The sequence below is a fragment of the Bactrocera tryoni genome, chromosome 5 (genome assembly GCF_016617805.1).
Source record: "Bactrocera tryoni isolate S06 chromosome 5, CSIRO_BtryS06_freeze2, whole genome shotgun sequence".
NCBI classification, from domain to species: Eukaryota; Metazoa; Arthropoda; class Insecta; order Diptera; family Tephritidae; genus Bactrocera; species Bactrocera tryoni.
Window position 1 is genome coordinate 55390374 of NC_052503.1, and position 21658 is coordinate 55412031.

Genomic DNA, 21658 nt, shown 5'->3' on the forward strand with positions numbered 1-21658 from the left:
GTAGCAGTTACACGGTCAGAACTCCCAAGTCTAGTGAAGACTGCACTTGAGCGAATAAGGAAAAATTGTGCAATTTCTGTAAACTGGTATTTTTTGATAAAAAGCCTTTTGTGTTACAAGCAAGCCACAATTCACAAAATGACCGCGTTTATGCAACCAGTATGTCTGAGTTTTCAGCTGATAAAACAGCTATTGAAAGGTATCAAAACACAAACTCTTTTATTGTTTGCTAAGCCATATCTACTTCATCTCCTTTTTATTGGCAAAGGAGTAAAAATTAACGCAAAATATTATTTGGGCAAGTGCTTGTTGGACACTTCTCTGCTTATGCATCCAGGCTGTTTGGCAATAATCCATAGTGCTTTCGACAAGATTCTTAGAGCAAGAATTGTTCAATTGTTGAACAATTTGTATTACAATAGACATAATGTAAGTCTATAGGTTAACTAATATTGACAAGTTTTCAATTGTATAGTTCAGTTTTTAAGGTCCACACAGTATATAAATGATTGACGAGATCGCCACCAGTCTCTGAGTTTTTCAGATGTCTAACTGAAATTTTGCATACGTTCTTTTCTCCCCAAAAAGCAACTCAATATAGAATAAAGCTGCCATATGAGCTTATTGATAGCAATCAAGGCATCGTATGGAAATAGTTTTTGTTTTGAAAACGAAATTCGACTTAAACTGTTATCCTAGACAATGCTGCACTCTCTGAATCTTCTCTTCAAATGGACTACGTAGTATATAGCTGACTGTTAAAAAACTGGCACTCCAGATCAAAATCCAGATAAAGATCCTTTTATACCCTTTTAAGCTATAAGGAGTGCACTGGTGAGTGGTATTATTGCTTCGATATTATTGTATTTATTTGTAACACTAGTCAAAAGTGGTTTTGTGTCAGTGATAATTACAATTATTATTATTAGGACTATGTGACAAACGGTACATTTTTATCTGTTTTGAGTTGAATTCCTATAGTGTAAACAAATTTTATATTTTGCCTTGCCAAATGGAAAGTAAAATATTCGAAACTCAAAAGAAACACAGCATCGAAGAATTTTTGTCTTGTTAATTAAATTAATAAATATGTATATTCAAAAAATGTATATGTGCAAGCGATAACGTGAATAAAAATTTAATTATCGTAATGAAACTTGGTATAAATAAATGATCAGGATGACGTCACGAGTTTAAATTCGGCTGACTGCCTCTCTGTCCGTTCGTCCGTTCGAGTAAAAATTGAGATATCTTGATGAAACAGAGATATTAAATTTTATTCCCGAGATGGAATAAGAAGGCTTTATACGACCCATCGAGACAGAAGGAGCCTTGAAAGTTTTTAAAGAATTTTATCGATTGGTACAATAAATTATTTTAAATCGACTCAGTCCTATTACTTTCCGAACAAACCCTGTATTAGTTGTCAAAATTTTACATGACCCTTAAGCCCGGTAAAATTCTGACATTTGGATTCACGTCCATAAATATAAACATTTTATCTGTCAGAATTTTAATTCTTCTATCGTTCGGCACATAATCTAACCAGAGAATGCGAAGAATAGAGAAGACGCAAATGTTAAATCCAATCTTTTTGAGTACTAATTTGTAGATTTCACATTAGCAAACATCGAAAACACAACTTCGGAAGTAAGGGCTAAGTTCGGCTTAGCGGAATATTTCATACTCTTGTAACTTCCAAGGATTAAAGCCGAAGTAATACCTGAAGGTACATAAGGCTTGATAGTTATATGGGATTTAGGGCAAGTTTTCACCCCATTTTATTCATTCTAAGCACTCTTTGTGCATTGTAGTGAGTAAAACCGGGTGGCTTGTGTTAGTTCAAAAATCTTTATATTAGGTATATGGGGGCTAAACGAAGTATTGACCGGATCAACCCATTTCTGTCACACAGACATACATTTATCGGGAGAGGGTTCCCTTCAAATTTTAATTATATATCTCATACATTGAGAGACACATATTTAGGTAAAAAGTCAACTATAGCCACTGGGTCCACATTTCGGTACCTAAGGGCTTGAACAATAAACCTTTTAAATTACGCTCATCCTCACTTTTTACCAAGAAATACTTGTACCAAATTCAACCAAGATATCTTAGTTTTTATCCATGTTCTCGCTTGCACAGACAGACGGACGGATGGATAGACAGTCACTCGGATTTAAACTCGTCTCATTACCCTGATTATTTATAGCCCTATATACATACATATAACTCTAGGTAAACAAAACTATTACACTCTGTAGAAACATGTTGCAAGAGTATAAAAGTACATAAAGTAACGAAGAACGGCATCATTGCTCCAATATAAACAAAAGAGAACAATTGATTTATATGTTGTCACTTCGGGCATAACTTTTGACAAATGCTTGGCTGTTAACAGAGCGTCAGTCATCTGAATTTGGTATCTATGAGACTGTCTCCTTTATATGTAGGTTACGTGATATTGATCTCTTTGTGCTTATGAGATGCATATGTACATATGTTATTCCAACGATTGTTAGCTGTTTAAAGCTTGAATTCAGTCAAAAATGGCGAACAACAGTGTCTTAAATTATATTTAAACTGTAAAAAAATTTAAAAATTGTTCTCTTCGCCCTTGAGTCTTATGTCCAATGAAAGGTAAATTTTCAACTTTAAACGCAAATATCTCGAAAACTATTTGCTGCGGCTGCGGCTATAACCATATATATTCTTGATCAGGAGAACCTCCTCTATCCGACCATACCCATTTTATTTCATTCAACAGCTATTAGATGCTTACTTATGGCACTTTATAGGTTTCCGGTTATTGGCGATTTGTGGGCGTGGCAGTGGTCCAATTACGCCCATCTACGAACTCGAACTTTTTTTGTACTAAGAAACCAAGTTTCATCAAGATATCTCAAGTTTTACTCAAGTTACAGCTTGCACGGACGGACGGACGGACAGACAGACAGTCAACCGGATTCCAACTTTTCTCGTTACCCTGATCATTTATATACCTGTGCCCAAAAAATAAAGTGACATTTGAATTTAAACTGCGCGCGTCGAATAATTTGGAGAATTCTTTTTTTTTAGGTTGGTAGTACTGTCAGTCACATTTATGTCAAATTTCATGTCATATTCATTAGTGTTTGAGATACGTGTCGTTTTGTGAGCTACTAAAAGTGAGTTTTTCGTTCTTTGCGATGTCGAAATTTGTTGAGCAAAAAATTTGCATTTAATTTTGTTTACGGAATCAATTTTCTGCTGTGGAAGATGGTGCAGGAAGCCTTTGGTGATGAGGCTATGTCTAAAAAAAATTTGTACAAGTGGTATAGTGAGTTCCAAGCCGGCCGTGAACGTGTCGAAGACGAAGAGCGTCCAGGGCGATCATCAACTTCAACCGGCGAAGCTCACGTTCAACAAATCAAAGATTTGGTGTTGAAAAACCGTCGATTAACAATTAGAGACCTTGCTGATGAAGTTGGCATATCGAAAAGCTCAGCCAATACCATTTTGAAGGATTTTTTGGGCCTCAAGCGCGTCAAATCTCGACTGGTACCGAAAACATTGAATTTTTTGGAAAAAAGCGCCGCGTTGAAGTGTGTGAAACGATACTTTCCGACTACCAGGGTGTGATGAAATGCATTATAACTGGCGATGAGACTTGGATCTATGCTTACGACCCCGAAACAATCGATCAATCGAGCGAATATCGTGCCAAAAGAGAGCCGAGACCAAAAAAATCGCGCAAAGTCGCTCAAAAATCAAGGTCATGTTGACTGTTGTCTTCGATTATCGTGGTGTTGTGCATTATGAATTCTTCCGCCTAAAAAGGCCGGAATTGTGGAAAGACAATTCTTGGTTTTTACACCACGATTAAGCACCATCCCATACTGCCCTCGTAATTCGTGATCATTTCGCCAAAAACTCAACCCATATCGTTCCGCAACCACCATATTCACCTGATCTGGCGCCGTGCGACTTCTGGCTGTTCACTAAGCTCAAAAGACCGCTCCGGGGACACCGTTTTTATACGATAGAGGAGATTCAAGCCGCAGCGAAAACGGAACTGAAGGCCATCCCGGAAAGTGACTACAACCAGTGTTTCAAAGATTGGAAAATCCGTTGGCATAAGTGCATTGCATCGGGAGGGGATTACTTTGAAGGGGATGAAATTGATTTGGAAGAATAAATAAAGAATTTTCAAAATAAATACAATGTCACCTTATTTTTTGGGCACAGAGTATAGTATATGTATATAACCCTATATCTATCACGATTAGTTTTAGGTGGTACGTACAATCGTTAGGTGAATAAAACTAAAATACTCTGTAGCAACTGGTTGCAAGAGTATAAAAATGACACATAGCTGAATTAGAAAAGCCTGAAGTAAATACATATACAGATATACCAGAATATTTAAATATTTTTATATTAACAATAGCTACAGGTGAAAACCTTGCTGGTTGTATATGTATAAATTTACCTATAAAGTAAAGAATTCGAGCAAAACTAGGGCACTGAATGCAGAATCAAAGGAAGAAAGAAACCCAAAATTTTTCGTTTTAATTAAATATTCTTTCGAAAATTTCTTCATTTGGTCGATCGCTGTCGTTGAGTTAACATGGCGAAATTTAAACGATTGTTTTCTAAACTACTAGTGCTCTTGGCGCTTTTGGCTTTGTGTGTCGAGGGGCAACAGCAGCAAAAGATGAGTGACAAGCGCCAAAAGTCGGATCAAGTTCACAAACAAAAACCAATAAGTCAAATAATTAAAGAACGACCGGTGAACACTCAAAAGCTCCGTTACATTACAAAGGAAATTCCCAACTTGGGACGCCTTCGGGGCCGTACATTTAAAACGGTATGGTCAGGTAAAAACATAATGCAATTTCTTGACATTCCCTATGCAAAGTCTCCAGTTGGTTCGTTGCGCTTTAAGGTTCGTAGGCTATTATTTGGCTTTGCTTTATTTTCGTTTTCTTTATTATGTGTTTTTATTTTCATATATTTTACACTATAGCCTCCTGTGCCAGCAGAGCCGTGGGAGGGAACACTGAATGCTCACAAAGCTCATGTGGGTTGTCCATCTCTTCAAGATTTACACAAACTTAAGCTTTGGCGAAAGGAGAAAATTGACTTTGAAAACTGTCTGCGTCTAACTATCAATACGAAAAATGTAAGTTACCGAATCAAAGTATTATAAAGAATATGAAATATACTATAAGTGAATAGGAAATGATGATGATCTTTGGTGGCGAATATTTAAATATTAGAGGTATTTATGCACTCGCCCCACGTTGCTAGGGAGTAATATACATATGTATATTATAAGTACATAAATAATTAGGATGACGAGACGAGTTGAAATCTGAGTTAGTGTCTGTCCGTTAGTCCGTGCAAGCGATAACTTGAGTGAAAAATGAAATATCTTGATGAAACTTGTACATATGTATGGTATGTTCCTTGGAGCCCAAGTAGGGTTGGTGTTGCAGATGGGCATTAAGCGAAAACTTATAAAGTGCTATAAGTAAGCCGCACATTAAGATATAAAACTATAATTTGAAAAGCTTAATAAAGTGAGAGTGGCCCCGCCCCTAATAAGTTTAATGTACATACCTATGGATCTCATAAACCATAATAATTTGTAAAGTTCAAAAAAAAATTGGGAGTGACTCCACTTCCAAATACGTTTAATGTACATATCTCATAAAGCTTAAAAGCTATATCAACCAAATTTGCTTTCTTTGACACTTCGTTTGACAGTGTGAAAATGAATGAAATCGGATGATAACCCTTCCCTTCCCTATATGTATGTATATCTAATATTACTAGAAGTGCGATAACTCGATAAATAAACGGTGTCAAAATTAGACAACAGGCGTTATATTGCTCACCTCTATGTGAAATCCTGTATCTCAGAAACAATTTTACCAATTTCTACCAAAATGTGGATCAGTGCCAATCATCGTTGAAATTCGGAGAGAATCTTTTGCCAATAATAATGTGCGATTTTGTCAATAATATCTTAAATCGGGTCATCCCTACCCTTAGCTCCCATATACATAATATAAATATTTTCGAATTTCCGCTATATCAATAAGTTTTAACAAAATTCAGAGGTTTCAAACTTCCGGTTGACTTTATACAATATATGTATATCGGTGCATCTGCGAAACTTCTTAATGATAATCTTTGAGCATCTTTTCTGGTAATAATATGTCGTACTGCCAATTACCCTACAGGGATTTAGGCAAATGCGGAATTCTCCGCCCTTTTTAAGCTTATTTTGCCAACAAAATTTAACTTTTCAAAAATATTCACGTAAGTTTATTATACATAAACAAGTAAGGAAGAGCTATGTTCGTTTGCAACGGAAGTTTGAATATTTTTGTACTAGGTATCTGAGGGGCTTGATCCGATATTATCTACATTTGACATACGGGCTTAGTATTAAAATGGTTTTTTCTGAATTTCAATAATATATCTCACACATTGACCGCTATTTTCGATAAAAATTACTTAACAGCAACTGGTTTTAACATATTCGCTATCTGATCGTTTGAACTTTTATAGTTGGATTTTCAGAATTTTTGGTCGGCCCTGCCATATAGGGAAGTTAGGCAAGTACCTAGGACGGTAATTTGGCTAACTTTCTTTAACACCCAGTCATTGCATATGTGGGGAAAGATGACCAGTTCGCGATGTTAAGCAAAATTTTAAAATTAATTTCTATTTGCCATTATTGATTATGATTATGATTTTGTAATTGATTTAAGAAATGTTTAACTTTAAACTATAATTTTATTTTTTATAGATGTTCCAACATTTAATTTACAGCATAAAATCAATAGGGATTTGCTCATTTTACTAAATCTTTCTATTATTGTTTCTGGTTCCACAGCAATTTCGTAGTTTATGTTGAGGAGTGCTAAGCCGTTCAATCTTTTCTGGATCATCGTTGTTCTGAGCTAAGTCTTGATTCGGCGCAAAGAAGAAAAGCATCGTTCAGTGCTAGCATTTGTGACTGGCAAAGTGCAGAGTACGAGAAGGAGAATATGAATCGACGGATATATGTATATCCTTATCGCAAGTGCTGAGGCTTTCTAAGGCAAAAAGCACTTGTGTTCTCGTAGTCATTTTCATTTTCCATTGTTATTGAAATAGCGCTACTTCTGCTTTGAGCTTCGTTTTTTGCAGTTTTATGTTTCCGCGCAAGATTTTCCCAACACGTCTAATTAGGCATTCAATGGGTACAGTTAAATCCTTTTCTTCCAAATTTAGATAAAATTTTGGTAATAGCTAGCTTAAATGCAAACTTTCAAGAACTTCATCGGGTAACCGCGTTTTTAAATCTTGCATGACTGTGTGAATGAGCGGAATGTATGCAGAAACTCTGTAAGAGTCTTCATAGCTTTGAGATGGGTGATTGTTTCGATGACTCTGACGACCACATATTCCGGGCTTTTCCGCTTCAACATCTAATTTTTCAACTATCTGTGTAGCATTTGAAAAAATTTCATTAAAGTGATGATCAGCATTCATTCTTCGCGTGTTCAGTGTTGCAATCAATGTAGTTATGATGTTTGATGCTTTCGCAAGGTCGATTGATTCGTTTTGCAGAATCACACTAAGTGGCTGCGTCAGTGACAAAACATCACTGAGACAAAAAAATTCCAAAAATAAATTAGAAGTTTCACAATACTGTGACTAAATTCAACGCTTTTATTGCAGACGTTCTATTCTTCCATTCGCTTATTTTTGTAAGTTCCTGAACGATTTCTGGAAGGGTGACTGTGAATTGAAGAACGGCATCATGTGTTTGTACCCACTTTATCTCACAAAGTTGCACAATTTTTTTGTCCAGTGTTACGTTTCGGTCTTGAAACTTGGAAAAATGTTGTAACTTCTCTGAATTTTTCAGTTATCTTTCCAATTAAAGCAATTTGTTCAATTTATGGCAAAAACATGGTATCATCTCAGTGTTTGTAGCTTCTTTTTGTATTTTCTTTACAGCTCCGCGATCTCCGAACATAGCAATAGAACCATCAGTACCTATTGCAACGCATTTCTGAACATCCAACCCCATATCCTTCATGTCTTTCAAAACTAACTGCCCTAACGCAGCTCCCGAAAGTGAAATCTTCTCTTGGTTGTTTTCTTCAATACTTATACTACTGTGATCAAATTGAAAGGTGAATTTTTAATTTATATTTCGGGTATTTTTCGAAACGGTAATTTTTTTTCTGTAAGTTGGTAGTACTGTTAATTACATATATACTAAATTTCACGTCAAAATATTCATTAGTATTTGAGATACGCGTCGTTTTGTGAGGCTCTAAAAGTGCTATGATGGTTGGAAAATTCCTTGGCATACATAAGTGTATTGCAGCGGGAGGGGATTACTGTGAAGGAGATGAAATGGGCAAAATTCACATTTTAATTTGACCACAGTAGTATTTCCTTATAAATTTTTGTACATATGTGGCTCGTATTTGCTTGCGTAAACATACAGACAAATGTGCCAAAGAAATAATATACATAGTACATATGTATGGTTTGTCCTGGTAAGCCTTTGTTTATTTTGCATGTCGGACCGTGCGCAAGAAATACATTTTTAAAACTTTATTGAAAATAAGATAAATCTGTCTTTGATTTTTTATGATATTTGTGGTTCATTGGAAATAATTTATAACTTTTTACTTTTGGGGGAGGGGAGGGGTGACCTCCCATACAAGACCATTAAAATGATTTCAATAATTTCTTTTACAGTTCAGTGGAAATGCACCCGTCATGGTTTACATTCATGGCGACTTTCTTTATGAAGGTAGCAGCACAGAGGCAACTCCTGGATATTTATTAGAAGAAGATATTGTGTTAGTCTCTGTACGTTATCGTTTGGGTCCATTTGGTTTCTTGTCAACGATGACCGATGAAATACCCGGAAATGCCGCAGTGCAAGACGTTATCTTGGCGCTAAAATGGATTCAACAATACATTGCAGGTTTTGGAGGTGATCCTACTCGGGTTACCCTTTTTGGTCAAGTTGGTGGATCAGCTTTGATTAATGTATTAACTATGACTCCAGCAGTAAGTGTATCGCAGCCGAATTATTATTGTTCTCAGAAGTTCTCAAAAGTCTAAAAATGTTTTAGGTTCCCGATGGTCTATTTCAACGCGTTATTTATCAATCCGGTACGGCGTTATCTCCCGCTTTCATTACTGATAATCCACTCCCTGCAAGTAAAGATATAGCGAAATACGCAGGCTGCAAGAATATTAGAAAAGTAGAAGCGATCAATAAGTGTTTGCGAAAAATGAATACCACCACTCTATTGAATGCATTCAGTGCACATGGCGACGCCAATGCACATTTGGGGGTTGGCAATTATGGAGGCGTTCAATTCGTTGTCGGTGGCCCATCGGGAATCCTACCAAAACATCCAAGCGAACTATTAGCATCCGGAGAGTTTAAAGCATATCCCACACTCGGTGGTAGCGTTAAAAATGGCGGCACATTTCTGCTCAAAGGTGGAATATCAGTTTATTTAATGGAAATAATCTAACATAACTGTTTTTGTTATAGATATTTATATTGATAACTTCAATGAGACTATTATTGATGATCAACTTGATGGCATGGGCTATATTGACCACATAATAGCCCAGACTAATGGCGACGATCCTACTGGTGCTTGGAGAAAATTTGCACGAGATGTAGTTTTCACAAATGCAGAGATCAAGAATGGATCCTTTTACAAACTCGTCCCAGGGCTGATTGATGTAAGAATCGATATTTATTTCTCTAATGACTTCATTAATGCTTTGAAACATATTATTTAATATTTACAGTTGTGCAGCACTATACCATTTAAAAACCCTGTGCTATTGACCTTACAAGCGAATGCAAAGAAACTTCCAAATAGCACTTATCTTTTCACATTCGATTATGAAGGCGAACTAAACCGTTATTCTGTTAGCGAAGATGTGGATGGTTCAGCGCCTTTTGGCCTTGGTGTCTCATTAACCGACGACAATTTGTATCTTTTCCCCTGGCCAAGACAAAAATCTTTAAATCTAAATCGTGACATTAAAGTTGCTCAACGAATGGTGGCCTTTTGGACGTCGTTCGCAGCCAATGGCGTACCAACTGCACCAAACACACCCGCATGGCCAGCTATGACAGCAGAAACTGGTCCATACTTAAAAATTGGTCGCATTGTAACAGTGGGTGAAAACTACATTGATGAATATAATATTGCAGTAAAGGAGACTCGGCAGGGATATAACTTGGTTAACGACGACTTCTTTGGCAGTTTAGTAGAAGTAACTGAATCTGAAAAAGACGCTGATGAAGACAATGATAAGGAGGATATTGGTAGAAACTTAAATTTTGTATTCATAGCGAATAGTGGTGCACGATTTGGTTTAACTAACTACGAATAAATCTGATTGTGATGCTAAAAATAAAATTAATTATATAGTTACTTATGTACAAAAGCAAAAAGATCATATTCGTATGTAAAAGCTTGTTTGATATCTTCTATCCAACTGAAACTAGATTGTTAGCGTTTACCTTAATCTAAATTAATTAACGCATGAAATGTGTATTTCAAATTTTAAATATTTCGAATGAAAAGAGAACTGCACTTCAAAATTATATGAAAATTCCTGCTAGGTGTCGTCAGAGTTTGATTATTATCAAGATTAGTATTTACCTATCGTAGATGCGGCCAGGCACTCCTGTGCCTCTCATTTTAACAAATCAACCAATCTTATAATACAATATTTTCGATATCATAGCTTTGATGCTAGTAAAACTGGTAAATTTATTTGACTGTTGCGAGAATTATACCGCTATATATTTTAGAAAACAAATCGTTGAAAATATGTGTAGAATTACTAACGTAATTTTCTATTTGGTAATTATGTCGAAGAGCAAGAGACTTACAACTCAGCAGCATAATAATAGCTTATTTGCAATGCCATTCTAATTATATGAATCTCGATTAAGAAAAATCTTTAGTTCCCATTTATTGGTGAATAATTAATTTAGGCGAGTGCCATTAAACTTCAAGCTTTGTTTACAATCATCCAAGATGTACGCAACATGAAAGAATCAAGATTCTGTTTCATCGGATACTATACAGCAGAAACCGATTTCTCTTTCAAGCAATTCTTGATAATTTTTTCTAATATAGGTTTAAATAACAAATGTAGCTGATATTAGTTTTCAGATATAACCATTTTCAACAGCGGCTCTTAATACTTAAAATTAAAATTAGCATCACTGTTGGTTAATTTATTGTTTTCGTATTTTTCTTTCCTTCAGCAGATATTTTGCTAAAAGTTTTTTAACTTAATATAAATAAAAAATCATATTTTTACTTCCCTTTTACAGAACTGATTTATTATCGTTTGCATATTTAATGGATTTATCATGTTTGACCTAAATAAATACGTTAACGAAAATGATGGAAGTGACACCAAAATCTTGTCCGAAGCGAACTGGTACATATGTATGTATGTACATATATGTACCTGGCTTTAGATGTTGACTACTAACATATGATTAAGCTTATTTTTATACTCTTGGAGCATGTTGCTACAGAGTATAACAGTTTTGTCTACCTAATGGTTGTATGTATCACCTAAAGCCAATCGAGATAGATAAAGAGTTATGTACTATATAAGTATGTAATGGGTTGTCAAAAAAGTCTTGCGGTATTTTTATTGATTTTTTTTTTTATTGAAATTGAAATGAATTTTTGATGACTCATGCCCAGCTCTTGACCGATGCTACGGCTGCTACTATGCCGGTCTCTTTCGACCAATTCAGCGATTTTATCGCAATTTTCGACGACAGGCCTTCCGGAGCGTGGCGCATCTTCGACCACCTCTACACCAGGACGAAAACGTTGAAACCATCGTTGTGCGGTGGAAATGGAAACTGTATCGGGTCCATAAACTGCACAAATTTTATTGGCGGCTTGAGATGAATTTTTGCTTTTATCGTAGTAGTAGTATTGTAAAATATGCCGTATTTTCTCTTTATTTTGTTCCATGTTTGCGACGCTATAACTCACGAACGACTTAATCAATCAAACACGTGTTAGCTCGTGAAATGAGCTTTCTAAAAAGGTATAGCATGACCCGGTGCGACGAATAAAACTAGAACTAAGACTTTTTTTTTTTGACAACCTATTATATGACGAGACAAATTGAAATCCGGGTGAATGTCTGTTTGCCCGTCCATCTGACAGTGCAAGCTGTAACTTGAGTAAAAATTAGAATATCTTGATAATACTAGTACACATGCTCCGTGGCACCATAACTAAGCACCAAATTAAGATAAAGAAAATTTCAAATTTGGCACAACGAATCGCATTAAGAAGAGGGACCTATGGTTGGAGATTTTTTAAAAAGTTTGCGTGTCCGCGCCCCATAATAACTTTAATGTATATATCTTCTAAGCCAATAAAGCTGTATCATCTAAATTTACACAGCGCAATATTCTTCACCCGTCTTATGATAGTGTGAAAATAGACGAAATCGGATTATAACCTTGCCCACTCCCCATATAACGGGTTTCTAAAAACTACTAAAAGTACAATAAGTAAACAACTAAATACGTCTGACACATTAAATTTTACACTTGAGATGGTTCAAGAAGGTTTTATAAGAGCCGGTGTCAAATTAGGACGATAGGCGTGGCAGCGCCCACAGTTCGCTGAATATCCATATTTCGTGACCTAATCAACCGATATCGACCAAATTCGGTACGTAAAATTTATGTAATATGCCTATGTATAATGCAAAAATGAGAGAAATCGGACTACAACCACGCCTATTTCCCATATAACACAATTTGAAATTCCATCTGATTCTTTCACATTCCACAAAATCACAAATAAAGCACTAAGTAAAATAACGGAATAGAACTTTGCATGAATAATGCCTTTGAAGTGTGCCATTATGACCAAAACTTTTCCAAATCGAACGGAAACTGTTCAAGCCCCTAAGTAATGGTGACCACAGTACCTATAGTGGACTTTTTACCGAAAATATGGGTCAATGTGTAAGAAATCCTTTACTGATAGAAGAATGTCCCAAGGTCAAAAACTGGTTAAATCCGGTCAATACTTCCCTTAGCCTCTATATACCTAATGTAAAGATTTTCGAACTTCCAGTTGACTTTATATCGGCTATTATGTGAGTTTTTTCAGAGATAATAATAAAGAGCATTTAATTAGTATGTGGCATGTTAATGAATGTGTAAAATATTTAAAATCGAATATATAAAGCCGATTGTGATTCTTATAAGTTGAAAGAGTGTAAAATGTTCGGTTACAGCCGAACTTAGTTCTTCTTTACATGTTAGGAGTAAATTCTTAACTGGCTCCAAAGTCATGGCAAAATTATTGGAATTATTTTTTGTCTTCTAATTATGTTCATACTTCCAAGAACGTAAATTGTACAATGTGAAAATAGAGCTTAGGTAACATGGTTCAAAATATTCATTAATAACTTCACTGGATTTAGCAAATTTTGTACTAAAAATTCGTTGTATGGAGTATAAGTGAGGTTTTCGGAAGATTGTTACCAAGTATAATATAATAGATACACTCATATGTATGTATGTATATCTCCGTTATATATGATTAGCGTGATTATTACCGTATTTTGCCTATTTTAACATTTTAATACAAGTACTATTAACTAAGTAGCATTTTAATACCAACAAAAGCTTACAAAACTCTGCAATGTAAGAAATTCAATGATCATGCATATTCATTCTTCCGAATTGGAACTATTTACGTATACATAAAGATTGGCCATTATGTCACCGGTTAGCCCACATCTTTATTTCAAAATAGACTTACTTGGATTTATGATATTCTCGTCAGATATATTTAATATTTATGCACAATATTTAACCAAAATTTTAATATTGAAATATATGCATTTATTCAATTCGGCTGGTGATGAAACTAGTTCATTCCTAATTATATTCACAACCTCGATTGAGATATATAAGTAATAAAACAACAGTAAAGTTTAATTGGGGCATTACTATTTTAACTTTTACTTCTTCTATGGCTTTGTAAATCTCATATTTTTATGCAGCTACTGTTGGGAGAAAGGGATGTCAAAAATATCTCAAATTAAATATTAACACATGAATAATGTGTTATATATATATATACTTATACAAAGAAGTATAATTAATAACCTTAATTCATTTTTAAATTCCTCCCGTAAACTATGTGTGATGTTCTTGTTTTGTTTTAGTTTTTTGTTTTTTGATTATACCGCTAGAACACTCATTAAGCTGAAGAGAAATCGGATTTTTGTGTCAGTATGCATAATTTAGCATTGTTGTTATTTTTGCGAATAACAATTTCTCATGTCTTTCACCAGCTATAGTCGCTTTCCTGTCTTCGGTTTATTCAACAACCAGTCTAAAGAAGGGCTCAGAGCTGCGCGGTATATTCTTTAAAATTTAAGAAGAGTCTCAGTTTGACAGCTGTGGCAGCTTTGTTAAAATGTTTTATTGCGTTTATTCGAATTTCAATTAATTAAAAATCTATGTGCGGCATATACATAACATATTTGAACCCAAGTGTGCTTTCTTGAGGATTTCTTTAATACGAAGTTTTGAAATATGTTTGGGAAACTGTATTATTTTTACATCAATCGTTCACCACGGTGTTTGAAGTTATTTCTAACTATATTCGTTTTAATACACTCCATCCGGGCCCAATTCGATGACGATGATACTGTCATAGATTTACCCAAATTGGGCTCCATTCAAGGCAAAGTTATAGAGACAGCGTGGTCGCAAAGAGAAGTATTACAGTTTGTGGATCTCAAATATGCGGAAGCTCCTACAGGAAAATATAGGTTTAAGGTGTGACTTTATATAACATCTGAAGATTTAAATTAAGGGAGTAAAAGGCATGTAAATTGCAAAATAAAAAGTGATTTTAGTTTTCACCTGCGAAGGACTTTTTTTCGTGAACTTTCGTACAAAAAAAAATTATCGCCTTCAGTAACATTTAATAACAACATAAAATATTTAAAGATATATGTATATATGTATTGTATATATATATGTATATGTATATATACCATATTTTTTCGCCGTTATATAAATTTCCTCAATGAGTTTCTAATCTCATAAACGTTCATATCAAATTATAAAATATTGTTCAATATTACGTAAAATACGAAAATAAGTAAACTTCTATAATATCCTTCTCAGGTGTATTTGTTATAGCAACATATATACGTATATAACTAAATCTGAAAACCTAACCAGCCAACGGTTTGTATCCAAGAGAAATTTGCTAGTTCTTTCTAGTCACGCTGTTAATTTTGAACGGTCTATTTGAATAGCAACTATTTGCTATCGTGGTCCGATCTGAAAACAAATTCTAATAACATTGTCTTGGACAGTAATCTGTGTCAAATTAGTAGAAGATATCTTGTTAAATAAAAAGGGTTTTCTTACTAAGGCTTGCTTTTGATTGGTCAATTTGCTTGCCAATTATATGCTATAGCAGTCCAATCTGAATAAATTGTTTGGAGGTTAGAGCGTTATCTTAGAAAATAATCAGTTCTAAATTTTGTTAAGATATCTTGCCAAAAAAAGAAGTTTGTCATACAAGGACTAGATATTGATGAATCAGTTTGTATGGCGGCTATATCCTTTTTGGGGAGAAAACATATGTGAAATTATAGTTCGAAATCTGAAAACTGAGAGGCTACTTCGGATGTACCCGACTAACATGGCTAAATCGATTCAGCACGTCACGTTGATCATTTATATACTCTACAGGGTTTCCGACGATTCCTTCTGGTTGTTATCAATTTAGTGCCAAACTTAACCCTGTTCGGGGTATAAATATACATATAGTATATATCGAATAGGCGAAATTCATACTAACTTGTAAAAAACTATTATAAAAGTTCTGATATAAAGCCCTCGACCGGAAAGATAATGAAGCGTAAATAACTTTGTAAATTATTAAATTAATGCATACATATATACGAAGCATATATGTACATATCTACTATGTGTTTTGTAAAAGACATAAACCATTTAATAAATATTCGAAAATAAAAGAAATAAAATAAAAATGGTTAACATTGGAAGTCAACATGCTAAATGCTATATTTCTTTATAAATTTCATTGTTTGATAGATAAATCCATATTTCTTTGTCTTAATCTCAAATTACTTGGCAGCCTCCGCGCCCCGTAGAGCCATGGGATGATGTCATGGATGCAACGGCAGAGAAAATCGGTTGTCCATCGGTTGTCTCAATGGAATCTTTAAAGAGACTGGATGACGTATTGGACATCGAAGACTGTCTCACATTAACGATAACCACGCCTAACACCACGGGTCGCTATCCCGTTTTAGTGTATATACATGGAGAGTATTTGTATGAGGGCAGTAACTCTGAAGCACCACCGGATTATTTGTTAGAAAAGGATATTGTATTGGTGACACCACAATATCGACTGGGCCCATTTGGTTTCCTATCAACAAAGACAGATGAAATACCTGGAAATGCGGGAGTACTTGATATATATTTGGCATTACAATTCGTCAAACACTTTATACAATATTTTGGTGGTGATGAGAATCACGTGACGCTCGCGGGTCAAGTAGGCGGTGCAGCTATTGCGCATTTACTAGCTATTTCCCCAATAGTGAGCACCACTTTCCCACAAAGAAGGAATTAAAGCAATAATAACTGTATTTTTTCCCACAAACTTACAGGTGCAAAAGGGCCTCTTTCACCAGGTAATCTATCACTCCGGGTCCGCGCTGATGCCAATATTTTTGGAAGGTAACCCGCGCCAGCTTGCACAGGAGATTGCTGAAAAGGCCGAATGCAAAATGAAGACGGTGCGGGATTTAAATGAATGTTTGATGGATTTGTCACCGCTAGAATTGCTCACTGCATTTATGGCGCACGCTGTAAGTATTGTTGCTTAGCGGCTGCGTATGTACGTATGTGTTATATGGTAAATATTTTTTGAATGAAGCTCGAAAAATCTGATTTGGGCGTGGGTTATACTGGTGGAATCCAATTTACAATTGGTGGACCAAGTGGTGTCTTGCCCGTGCATCCTTATGAACTTATGCTGAATTCGAACTTTTCTTATTCAGCAATGGGTGGTTGTCCAAAAAATGTTGGATCAAGAGTTTTGAATGGTGAGTAATTGAAATATTTCAAGGACTCTTCGTCTTATACTTAATGAAAATTTTAGAAATCGTCGAAAACGATTTCGAGGGTGTCATACCAGACGATGATTATAACACATATGATTATATTGATCATATTGTTCGCCAAGTGGTAGGTACTGACAAAACGATGTTGTTGACGAGCTTCGTCACACATGACTTTTTCAACAGAAAATTAATGGAGAATGGTACATTCGGCACACTTATACCCCGTTTAATTGACGTAAGCCACAAATTTCAAGTTATTTATATGAATAAGGTAATAATTTAATAACTTTCTTCAATAATTATTTTTCAGGTTGGTGGAACCTTAATGCATAAACTACCAGTACTGTTAGCTCTCAACATGAATAATAAACATGTTCCTGAAAATACATTCCTCTATTCTTTTGACTACATGGGTGAATTTAATCGGTATCGCGATTTGGATGAGGAGACAAACATGCAGAGTCCTTTCAAAGCGGGTGTGTCTTTAACAGATGAGGCACTCTATCTTTTTCCGTACCCACAACATGTGGCCAATTTGAGTCCCCCCGATAGAACAATGGCCAAGCGCATGGTGGACTTGTGGACTTCATTTGTGATTAACGGAAATCCTTTTAGTGATGTGCGTGCGGGATATTGGCCACCAATGACCACTTTGTATGGTCCATATATGAAAATAGATGATACTTTAACAGTTAACGGAAATTACTTTAAAGAATTCTCAGCAACGTTAATAGACGAAGAAAATGGTCACAGTTTAATCAGAGAAATTTATTACCTACGAAACAATCGTTCCAAAAGCCGGCAACAAATGAAACGTAATAGGCGGAGGAAACTAAATGGTAAAAAAACTTTGGTGAAGGGCACATATTCATCGAAAATACGTGCTTAATTTGTGATATTGACTTTTATATATTAATTTAAGGAATTTTATATAATTTGAAATCCTATATAGTATCTAAAATATGTACATTTACTTGACAAAAAAATGAACTGAAATTGTAACTTTCATATATACTTACATAATATGCATAGAAAATAATATATATGTGCACTACTTTAAAACTGAATTGAAAGATAACGAAAGCAGTAATCATCAAGGTTTTTTTTAATACTTTATTGTTTATAGTAACCGTAATATTACATAAAAGAAAGAAAAATAATTCTTATAAAAACATTGAAAAACTTATATGAAAATGTTCTTAGTAGTAATTATTTATATGTGAATGGTAGGTTTTCCTGGTTTTATTTAGTAATTCCGTGCCATATTTCTGTTTTTAATATTTTATATGCTTACCTTTAACCTGACTATGTAAGTCGATATGGCATGCAATTCACCAATAATTTTAATGTGGATGGGCTTATTTGGTTCCACTCCTGCACTATAGCCGATTTTAATGCCTTTGCCGTCTCAAATTGCCTTCTATTTTTGAAAACCCTTGCATAGAGTATTCCCCAAAGGTCCTCGATGAGATTTCGGTCTGGGTTTTTAGCTGGGCAGTCCAATAATGGTATATTTCTGGACGCAAAAAACCCTTTGGTAAGTTTTGCGCTACGAATCGGCGCATTATCCTGTTGAAATGTCCAATTGTCCCCATATATGTAGCTGTTCAGCAAATTCTATTAATTCATCATCCAATAAGGTCACGTACATTTGCGCATTCATTGCAGTTGAAATAAAACACATTGGATATTTTCCTTTATAACAGAATGCAGCCCAAACCATGATCGATCCTCCACCATGAACACGACGATGGAATGTTCGCCGCGGTTGGCTCATTTGCGGCCAATACCTCTTGGAACATTCAGGACCGTCTAAGTTAAACTTCTTTTCATCGCTGAAAACTACGTTCCGCCACTCTTCATCCCAAAATTGGTATTTGACAGCGAACGCCAATCGAGCACTTATATGCCGAGCCAAAAGCTGCGGTTGAGGTTCCATGGAGTGTATCGAACGTCCGAATTTTCGTTGAGGATTTGCACAATTCTATTTCTTGTCCTTCTAGACCCAAATGATGAGTGATTTGTCCACTACTCATCCCTTCACACACTGCTAGGCGTTTTATATGCCGTTTATCTCGAGCATCAATAGTTGGTTTTGACCGCTGCGCTTGATAGAAACGTAATTAAAGGGGTCTCTTAGAAAATTCGTAATAGTATTTCTATGGCGATTAAGTGCTGCAGCAATTTCAGCAATTTGCGATCCTTTTTCACGCATTCCACGAATTTGACCCTGCTCAAATTCAGAAAGGCTTGTTCCACGTGGCATTCTGGTCTAAATACCATAAATTATTTAACAATATTTACAATTTCGTTATAATTTATTACTTACGATTTATTTCACAACTTATTTTTACAAAAACACAGCTTACAAAGTATTTTCCCCAGCGATCAATCAGCAAAGGACATAAAGCACATATAATTATTTACTATGAATCACCGAAGGTATACTTGCACTTTTCAAATAACGGTACTGCGAATGAAGTGATAATGAGAAGCTGTTGTATTGCAAATAGCAACAACAAAATATACTAACGTTCTGCATATTCGAAATAGTAAGTGCGTACTTAAAACAAAGAAAAATTGAAAAAAAAAAAACAATTATGTACATACATATATATATTTGTATGAGGTAATGATGTATAAGTGCAATACAAATTAATAGATCACGAAATTATCGAAATATTTCGAAAGGAAGAGCGATAAAAAGAGATCGCAACAGCTGAGATACTTATACCCCGACAATTTGGTAAGAAATCTAAAATATTGGTCTTAGGTTTCCCGCAACACACTCTTTGCTCTTTTATACTCTTGTAACGTGTTGCTACATAGTATAATAGTTTTGCTCACCCAACGGTTGTACGTATCAACTAAAACTAATCGAGATAGGTATAGAGTTATATACATATACATATACATATGTAAATGATCAGGATGATGAGAAAAGTTGAAATCTACGGCCACAAAACGCCATTAACCGAGAACCTTTAAAGTGTCATAACTGATCACTTAATACAGATATAAAACTGTAAGGTGGCAAGAGGGGCACCTGTGGGCAAAAAATTTGGAAAAAGTGTGAGTGAATTCTAATAAGTTTAATGTACATATCTCCTAAACCACTAAAGCTACAACAACCAAATTTGCTTAGCGCAAATATTATAAGAACTCCTACCGACTGTGCGAAAATGGAAATCATAAGGTAACTGTGAGCCGGTCCGAGATGGTATAAGAGGGCCTTATGTGAGTCGGTGTGAAAATTGGACGATGACCGTGGAACCGCCCACTTTTTGGTGGATTCACATATCTCGGAACCCGACCTATCGATTTCGTCTAAATTCAGTACGTATCACTTTTTTCATATTCCTATGTTATTATCCAAAAATGGGCGAAATCAGACTACAAACACGCCTACTTCACTTATACGACAATTTTACATTCCACTTGATTCTTGCACAAATCAAGAGGTAATTTATGTATTTCAAATATTATGGGATACAATTTCGCACAAATAATTCCATTAAGTATGCCACTTTATGACTAAAAATTGCTCAAATTGTTCAAGCCCTTAGGTACCGAATATGTGGTCCCCAGTATCTATAGTTGACTTTTGATAGAAAATATTGGTCAAAGTGTGAGATATACAATTGAAATTCAGATAGCCTCTTTTACTGACGATAGTAACTCTGTCTATCAAAATGGGTTGAATGGGGTCAATACTTCCCTGAGCCTTCATATAACCCGTATAAAGATTTTCAACTTCCAGGTGACTTTACACTGGATATATTTGAGTCATCTCAATGAAAATTTCGTAACCTGTTTTACTCATAACTCTAGCAAAACCTTGACCTTGCCCCCATTTACCTATTTTCTGGATTTTCGAGCATCCGGAAGACTTTGCTCCATATGATTGGTTATCGTATATGAGGTAATGAAACCTAGGGAACATTTTTTTGGTATGTATTATGATAATAGTTAATAGACAAAATCGGGTGGATACTACCCCAACTCCCTTATACTACGTATAAATTATTTTCGTTTTTTTTCACGAACCTTTTGCTGCATTTGTCGGTCAGTGCATGAGTTATATATAGTATATATATGAATAATTGTTTGTATTCCTACATCTTAAGGTATTACCCTGACTTTGATTCTTGCAAGTTGCAAGAGTATAAAATGTTCGGTTGCACCCGAATTTAGGTCTATCCTAGTTGTTTCTTCTTACTTACTTTCATATTTAATATATAGAATGTAAATTTTTCCATAATTTTGAGCAGTTCCGAATTCCAAAATTTAACTTATAACATAGGAGAGTATTTGGTTAGTATCGTCTAATAAATAATACTGAATTTGCCTTGAAATTTTTTTTATAAATTTTTGAACCATCTCTATATCCGTATATTTCTACTCGTATTTAGCCCTTTTTCTT

At 35.1% G+C, this 21658-nt stretch overlaps 2 protein-coding genes across 2 annotated transcripts; both read left to right on the forward strand.

Moving 5' to 3' along the window:
• The first annotated feature begins 4612 nt into the window (after positions 1 to 4612).
• On the forward strand, positions 4613 to 10534 carry LOC120777797 (glutactin). The gene is made up of 6 exons (XM_040109329.1): positions 4613 to 4930; positions 5012 to 5167; positions 8761 to 9078; positions 9144 to 9519; positions 9575 to 9771; positions 9841 to 10534. The coding sequence occupies exons 1-6, from the start codon at positions 4613 to 4615 to the stop codon at positions 10432 to 10434; spliced, it is 1959 nt and encodes a 652-aa protein (XP_039965263.1). The 3' UTR covers positions 10435 to 10534.
• A 3945-nt stretch (positions 10535 to 14479) lies between these two features.
• On the forward strand, positions 14480 to 18182 carry LOC120777609 (glutactin). Its single transcript, XM_040109058.1, has 6 exons — positions 14480 to 14899; positions 16239 to 16709; positions 16780 to 16980; positions 17049 to 17217; positions 17274 to 17470; positions 17546 to 18182. The coding sequence occupies exons 1-6, from the start codon at positions 14654 to 14656 to the stop codon at positions 18122 to 18124; spliced, it is 1863 nt and encodes a 620-aa protein (XP_039964992.1). The 5' UTR covers positions 14480 to 14653; the 3' UTR covers positions 18125 to 18182.
• Positions 18183 to 21658: the final 3476 nt, after the last annotated feature.